The sequence below is a fragment of the Sprattus sprattus genome (assembly GCF_963457725.1).
Source record: "Sprattus sprattus genome assembly, chromosome: 16".
Taxonomy (NCBI): Eukaryota; Metazoa; Chordata; class Actinopteri; order Clupeiformes; family Clupeidae; genus Sprattus; species Sprattus sprattus.
In genome coordinates, this window is record NC_137914.1 from 9930452 (window position 1) to 9939161 (window position 8710).

Sequence of the window (8710 nt, forward strand, 5' to 3'; positions counted from 1 at the left end):
ACCTTATTGCTCCTAAACAACAACCTGAGAAGTGCATGCCTCTACACACCACGGATTGAACACCCTGCTTCTTGTACCAAGTTCATCACAAAGTCTGGCGTGGGGAGGGGGAGGTAGTCACAGGTCAAACAAAGGAGTTTGGCAATCAGACAAGTTCAGAGTCCATGCCACACTTCACTATGACCCCCACACACCACGACAGCATCCAACTCAGACATTGAACCGGATCAGAACTGGATGTAGTCCGGGCCCACACCTGACAGGCACAGAGAGCCCAGCTCCCTCCACGAGAGGAGGATCCTAGCTAGTGGTGCGCCACTGAACCTAACGGCCTGTCCACTCCATGCTGGGGCTACAGGAAACACAAGACTGAAGTGGGTGGCTTAAACTCTTCCTGTCACACAAGTGCACACCGAACACACAATAACATACTTAATGTATGTAGAACACACAAAAAAAAGAAAAGACAATAAAAACCCTGACACAACCCTCTCAGACACCAAAGCCTGCTGGCAAAGACAAACAGAAGGTTTAACAGAATGTTCCCTGCTGAAATAGTATTTGTTTTTCCTCTGTGTTTGTGGACTTTGAAGGCATTCTTATTCTAAAGGAGTGGCACATCCTAGTACTGGGTAGAGCCTATACTTTTCCCAAGAAAAAAAATAGTAGTATAGACTCAGAGTAAGTATAGACTCAGAGCTGTCTCGATGGGGTTATATTCCAGGACCATTTGATCTCATCTGATTGACAATTAAAGTGCAAGTTAAGGGTGGCACAGAAAAAGCCTTCTCTTCACTTCATTCCCCAAATGTACAACGCAAAAGAACAATTAATTTCAACAAGTTTAATAATCCAAAATTCAAATACAATACATCAGTAAAGGCACTGGTCCTCTTTAGGAGGAATTGCAAAGGGTTACTTTACAACCACAGGACAGAGTGAAAAGGGATTGATTTCCTGATTAATCAGCCAGTCCCATTTCAGTATACACTGCATGATATTTCTGAATAGTATTGAAACATGGGTCCACTATGTGAGCGTCCACAAACTATCAAGAGCGGTGAAACTAATAGCACACACAACTTTAATGGTCAACTAAACCTGAATTGAACCTGACCAGACTCTTCAACCCATCTCCTGATCTGGACCAGTTCCATCAACCACATGTCAAAGGATGATTTGTTGATTGTTAATGCGACCTGTTCAGATAAAGAACCCTGCTGATGTGATTTTTTTCACTTCTCCTTTGCATTCACATCCAAATGACCTCATCTGTGTGACAAGTAGCCTATTCCACGTCCTATATTAGCGTACACTTCCTCATTCAGTGGCGTTTTACAATTATACCAAATAAATCAACTCTTGAGGCTTCTCATTCGAGCAGGGATCAGACGCTTAAAAGAGGAACGCTGTGACATTCAGGTCCAAGCTGATGGGGGTGGGGGAAACGTAGGAGACTCACACCAGTAAACTACAGTATTACAGAATGACCCCCCCCCCCCCCCCCCCGGCCCTCCACAACCCCTACCCCTTTTGTAGCAGGAACGTGTAATTCATACAAATATAACTGTCAAAACCAGAAAACCAAACACACGGTCTCACACACATGGTTTCACACACACACACACACACACACACACACACACACACAGTATATATACAGCCGCGGAAAAAATTAAGAGACCACTTCAAAATTATCAGTTTCTCTGGTTTTACTATTTATTGGTATGTGTTAAAGTAAAATGTACATTTTAGTTTTATTCTATAACCTACTGGCAACATTCCTACCAAATTTCAAATAAAAATATTGTCATTTAGATCATTTATTTGCAGAAAAATGACAATTGGTCAAAATAGCAAAATTGATGCAGTGTCTTCAGATCTCGAATAATGCAAAGAAAACAAGCTCATATTCATTTTTAAACTACACAATACTAATGCTTACACTTAGGAAGAGTTCAGAAATCAATATTTGGTGGAATAACCTTGATTTAAAATCACAACTTTCATGTGTCTTGGCATGCTCTCCACCAGTCTTTCACATTGCCGTTGGGTGACTTTATGCTACTCCTGGCGCAAGAATTCAAGCAGCTCGGCTTCTTTTCATGGCTTGTGACCATCCATCTTCCTCTTGATCACATTTCAGAGGTTTTTTATGGGATTCAGGTCTCGAAATTGGGCTGGCAATGACAGGGTCCTGATCTGGTGGTACTCCATCCACACCTTTACTGGCCTGGCTGTGTGGCATGGAGCATTGCCCTGCTGGAAAAAACACTTTTCAGAGTTGGGGAACATTGTCAGAGCAAAAGGAAGCAAGTTTTTCTTCCGGGACAACGTTGTACTTTGCCTGGCTGAGGTTTGTAAAAGACCATAAGGATTGAAAAAGCGGACTGGAGGTTCTTCTAAGTTCGTCTTCTCTGATGAGTCCGATTTCACAGTAGGTGCAAGACTCTCTGGCTTGTAGGCCTCTCCAGGTCTCCGTCTAACCATCAGACGACCATGTGTTGGGCAAAGCTGAAAATTGGACTCATCAGAGAAGACGAACTAGAAGACCCTCCAGTCCGCTTTTTTCAATCCTTATGGTCTTTTACAAACCTCAGCCAGGCAAAGTACAACGTTGTCCCGGAAGAAAAACTTGCTTCCTTTAGCTCTGACAATGTTCCCCAACTCTGAGAAATGTTTTTTCCAGCAGGGCAATGCTCCATGCCACACAGCCAGGCCAGTAAAGGTGTGGATGGAGTACCACCAGATCAGGACCCTGTCATGGCCAGCCCAATTTCGAGACCTGAAGCCCATCAAAAACCTCTGAAATGTGATCAAGAGGAAGATGGATGGTCACAAGCCATGAAAAGAAGCCGAGCTGCTTGAATTCTTGCGCCAGGAGTAGCATAAAGTCACCCAACGGCAATGTGAAAGACTGGTGGAGAGCATGCCAAGACACATGAAAGTTGTGATTTCAAATCAAGGTTTTTCCACCAAATATTGATTTCTGAACTCTTCCTAAGTGTAAGCATTAGTATTGTGTAGTTTAAAAATGAATATGAGCTTGTTTTCTTTGCATTATTCGAGATCTGAAGACACTGCATCTTTTTTGCTATTTTGACCAATTGTCATTTTTCTGCAAATAAATGATCTAAATGACAATATTTTTATTTGAAATTTGGTAGGAATGTTGCCAGTAGGTTATAGAATAAAACTAAAATGTACATTTTACTTTAACACATACCAATAAATAGTAAAACCAGAGAAACTGATAATTTTGAAGTGGTCTCTTAATTTTTTCCGCGGCTGTATATATATTTCATGATTAAAGGCAGGTGTTCCCCAAAATTCCCAGGCCTCTGCAGCACTTAGCCGAAGTGCTTAGTCTTTTGTCTTCACTTACTCTTGCCAGTTATTCTTGCGTATTTCCTTCATAATATAAGCATGCTTTTTTTTTTCCTTCCCGCCAAGGGTATGCAACTAGCCTGAAAATACAACTTTGAAAAAATAGCTCGACTCCCTCACGCAAACCTCTCAGCACAGCCAGCTAGCCGAGTAGAACAAAGTAGGTAGACCCTGAAACAACACAACATCTGCCCCAGGATGCAGCCCATGGCCCAGACACAAACAAGGCATGGGGGCAAAGAAACCCATTTGGAAAATCCACGGCGTCTTCACAGAGAGTCGTTTTCTGACAACAGTGTGAGAGGCTGTAGAAGATTCTGGAAGTGTTTCTGCACTCTTGACATTAAAATCTTTTCTGCAAGTCTGGCCAGAGTGATGCTTGGAATGAGAAGGAGAGAGAGCCAAAGACAATACAAATCTCAAATATTTCAAACATAATGTAACAGTGACCTGTAATGATGGCTACTCTTCCGTCTCTCCTCACCATTACTCAGGAGCCCTCAGACACCAACAGATGACCAGAAACCTCTGTGTTAGGCTAGAGGGACAATGTACAATAGCCTTCAGGTTCTGGCAAAGGCCATTTCCCCAACACATATGAGATATTAATACTTGTCCCTGTGTTTACCTTACTGCTATCCCAAGCTCTAGTATACGGGACAGTTAAACATATATTTTATATCTCTAAGAATATGTTTCATTTAGAGACAAAAGTGATCTGAACATCGGGCACCTTGAAAGTTTGCTTTGGGGATAAACCTATAGATATTGAGCATATTATATTCATTTGTAAAGAATGCACTTGAACAGTATATTTTATTTTCTGGAAGGTAGGTTACACAAATGGGTTGTGATTAATTATTAACCGAGACAGCAAATGTAAAATACTAATAATCCTCATCTCACTGATGGCAACTCCATTCATTGCAATAGCCTATTTGTATTGGGGACTGGTCTAAAAATCACTAAATTCTCTCACCATCGCGGTCAGAAAGTGAAACACAATATCGCCACACACACACAAAAAAAATGGTCTAACAGTTCGGTTCTTGAGGCCTACACCAACCATAGATAATTTCAAACCCCGTCACTGACGACAAACTGGGGAATATGGAGAGGGCCATATCTCCTCTACATTCCCGTTAAAAGCCCGACTCGGTGCTATTTTTGTGCCGCGAGCAGTACAGCATTTGCCGATATCACCTATGCTGCTCTGCGTATCAAGTGACTGCTGTGAGCTCACATGTACGAACCCATCTTCAGAGAGAAGATTACCGACAAAATCGTTTAGCCCTTTTTTTCCTGCGCCTCTGTGCTGCATCCGGAGCAGAGTGCAGCTGTGCGCGGAGGCATCCTGCCGCACGCCAGACCCAAAGATTGTAGGCTCATCAGAAGATTGTTTGATATAAACCAGCTCTGCATAGGGAAGCTATATGACAAACTGTACAGCACTACACATTTGTGCTTACAGGATGTAAACGGGCCTGGTGTAAAACTCTAAACATGTCAGTAGGTTGCGTGATTGTGCACCAAGCCAAATTGGCTAAACACGGGCCTCGTTCTTTTGTCAGTTCTTAGCACATATCAGTGTTTTGACTCAACAGTTTCTGTAGGTGGAGGAGGCAATGATTCGCCTCACCTGGTCAACTATGCTAGCAGCAAAAGGACCGTTGTCTTTAACAACAACAACATATACCACCTATGGATAACGGCCTAATAAACACTACAAAAACATCCTCGTATCAGTCTGCAATTAAAAGTCCCCACCTACAAAGCAGGTACAAACCACCTCAGCATCATCTAACGTAAGCTCTTTTAGATACACTATGACAAACTCTGCGTAAACGTAGCAATTATGATTTTAACATAACGAATAGGGTAGACCTGACAGGTGGCATTCACCCTCGATATGCCCACTTTACTCTTTTAGAAACTGCTATGTAGTCTACAAGGGAAAACAACTGCCACACAAAACCAAAATTTCACCTATAATTCTTACACCTATAAAAAAAGGTGTCAGCAACTGCCAACATTTGTTTCCTCGAATGTTCACTTTCTGAAGCCATACTCACTTTCTCCTTCAATCTTGTCTGTGCCCCTTGTCCAAATAATCTGTCGGGTCTCAAGCTTCACTTGAAACGTCCTTCTCTCTGGGCGTTGAGACTTTTTAGAATAAAATAATGTCAGCACGGTCCCTAGTTCCAAATCTCGGTATAGGTTAGTCATTTCTGTGTCGGTGACCGTCCATGGAACAGGTCCGTTGGAGAAGAAGCCAGCGGCTCCTGCCATGGTCATTTCCCTTGTTTGTTGTCCTTTTCCTTTAGAACAATTTACTGCCTCCTGGGCCTGTGGTGGACACCTGGAAAAATAATGCGATCGTCTCATAATCTTTGGAGAATCAAACATATTTCACAACACAATGAGAATATTTGAAAATATGGGAAAGGCCAATGTGAGTATTCAAACGTGAATAAAACAGTTCATAATTAAGTATGAAGCGATATGCAAGATATCTACGCGCTCTTATGATGTGTCAATTTGCAATAATATAAATACTGACCATTAGAGGTAAATAAAAGCCACAAAAACTAATCTGGGATAATGAGCCAGGTTCAAAAAGATCTCAGATCGTTTTCAGGAAACAAGATTGGGTACCCTCAATGCAATGGATTTCCCACGAAGATAATAAGTAAACAACTCAATCCGTGGATTTTAACTGTAATCTGTTGTACATTTAAGTAGATTACAGGCGAAGGCCACTATGACTGGGCTAGTTGCTAATAGGAATTTATTTCCTTCCCAAGTGGTTAAGCCATCCCATAAAGTTTCTTTCCTCTGACTGCCCTAGCGCAATTCTACAATCAACATATGTATCCAAATATCTGTGATTTTTTTTACCAAGCAGATGACAATACGCATCATACAGAAACGTGGCTACATTTTCCAGGGGCGCTAACGCTGAAGCGTTTGAGAGCGGAGGGAAGTATGGCTGATTTTACAGCAAGCAAGTCAGGTACAGCCTACAATAATTCAGTCGTCTTTCTTGTACCCTTTGCCTTACCGTCTCAAAATGCAACTGGCACGCTCGGACACAACAGAAGCAGAACAACACGTCGTAACGCTGCAATCTCGGCCCCGCACATCTCTGGACCCAACTTCGGCTGTCCTGAAGTCTTCCCCCTTTTCTCGATGATTATATCATCGTGCGATGGAGATAATGCGTCTCAGTCCAGAGAAAAGCCTTGTGGTTTTTCCCTTGGCGTCCTGCTGTAGCAATCCTCCATCGAGTTGGCCATATGCAAGTTAGTCAGACACGGCTGCTGCGGCCCTTCCCCCAACCGACCCCTTCTGTACAACAAAGCATTGGATAGAGCGGCCTCTTAAAGACACAGGTCTGACTTTCCGCCCGTGCGCAACATTGTATGATTTCATAATTAGCTTGTGGGGCAACTATGTTACACTAAACCTGTTAGGTGGCCTTGTAAATGTGTTGTAGTGTAGGTCTATTTATGTACTGCAGTTGTGATATTGAAGGCTTTTGTCGTCTGTGGCAAGGATACAGACGTGCACTTGACATACAAAAATAAAGGTACATACAATGTACATGTGCCATAACTGCAGCTGATAGTAAATGAATAAGGTTACCCTATAAAACGATCTTTCTTCTAAGCTCTCCTGTTGTATCAGTGTGTTTGTTTGAGATGTCAAGTTAACAGCTCTTACTTGAAAACTGCATTCTCAGAGATTGTTCTTTGAGACCTCCATTCTAATCAAATGTGATGGTATTAAATATGGAAGATGGGGCAGACAGTACAGTCAGTAAAGTAGAGAGGGGAGGCTATACAGTATAGTCAGTATAGTAGAGAGGGGAGGCTATGCTACAGTTGGTATGTCTTCCCACAGTAAAATATGCTTGAAATCGAAACAGCTGTCTGAACATTATTCTCACCTCAGTAACCTCAAACCACCTTGCACCTTGTAAAGTTCACTGCAGCATTCTGCAAAACGGTCCCTTTTATCCACACTAAACTAGCAGGGCCTACTGACACCCTTGCCAACTGTAAACTGTTTCGACTCTATGAAGGGTTTCGTCATTAGGCTACACAACAGAGCTAAACTATGAGGGAGTCATAAAGGCTCATAAAAACATAGTTTACTCATAGTTCTTTATAAATAACATTCAAGGTGGTACGTCACGCAATGGACAGAACATAGGGGCCCTGTAGGGTCAAGTGTATCACGTAAGTCAAAAAGTTAATGTCTGTGAATGTCCAGCATACTGCAAACATCGTGTGAACCATCGGTTCTCCATGGGTTAGATTTGTTTCTTAGGTTCTACGGTTGCCTAAAATTCAGCATCAGCTGAACAACAATATAAGGGAAAACAGGATTTTTGACTATACTTCATGAAAAACTTTAATTCACCCACCAGCATTTATATACATACGACATGACTAACAAGAACAGAATTGTAGATATTCAGCAAAAACGTTACATTGGTTTTGTGATTTTCTTTTAATATTGATTATCTTTAACACTCTTAAGCATTTGAACAACCTTTCATCAGATTTTTTCTGGAGATTATTGCCTTGTATTTTATTCACACAACCAGTAGCTCATATAAAATGTTGTATGATTTAAATGGCTCTAAATGGTACTTGCCTCCACTAGTTTTGTTCCCCCTGATCAAAGCTGCTCTAACTGATCAGGAAAGGACAGGACAGGGCCCTATGCAGATCTTGGTCTAGGCACTTGTTACATTAGAGTAAGCATACTAGACTGCATGTGAAAATGGAGGACTGTATCAAATTGCACAAGGGCAAACAATATCAACCAGACAGGGTGATACGATATTACTAATGCAAATCATATACAATTTAAAATGTTTTGACAAATGAACATGAAACCATAAGATGGTCTTTTCAAATGTATGCAGATACAGCAGTCACATCTCTGATGATGTCACTTCCAAAGATGCCAGTGGCCTCTTACTGCATCCAGGTCAAGAGAAGGTCAGACAGAGCACACCAATCTGTATCAGGATGGACGTAGTTTGGCACATGTGTGCCCTGAATGTGGATGATCACCTGATGACACTGGTTGATGGAATAAAGTCTGATGCCAAAACTGTTAGAGAGCAGCTGAAAAGGTTGCTCTTTTGACTTAAGTGTCCCATTATTTACTACAGTGTTAGTCACAACTGCACAGCAGCAAGTGCAGTATGTCATAAGTTGATTGGAGAGTGTGTGCATCCCGACTGAAATAATGAAGTTGAAATGAGTCATGGAATTTATGGGAGTCATGGGTTCATTTTTATTTTTAA

At 41.8% G+C, this 8710-nt stretch overlaps 1 protein-coding gene across 1 annotated transcript in view; it reads right to left on the reverse strand.

Annotated features, from left to right (window-relative positions):
- plcg1 (phospholipase C, gamma 1) overlaps window positions 1-6594 on the reverse strand; it is a 36270-nt gene extending 29676 nt beyond the window's left edge. Inside the window, exons 1-2 of the mRNA XM_080853543.1 lie at window positions 6449-6594; window positions 5460-5746 (exon numbers count right to left, since the gene is read on the reverse strand). Of these exons, the coding sequence (XP_080709669.1) occupies window positions 5460-5682 (223 nt within the window). The 5' untranslated portion in view covers window positions 5683-5746; window positions 6449-6594. The remainder of the gene's footprint in view (window positions 1-5459; window positions 5747-6448) is intronic.
- Between the last annotated feature and the right edge of the window lie 2116 nt (window positions 6595-8710).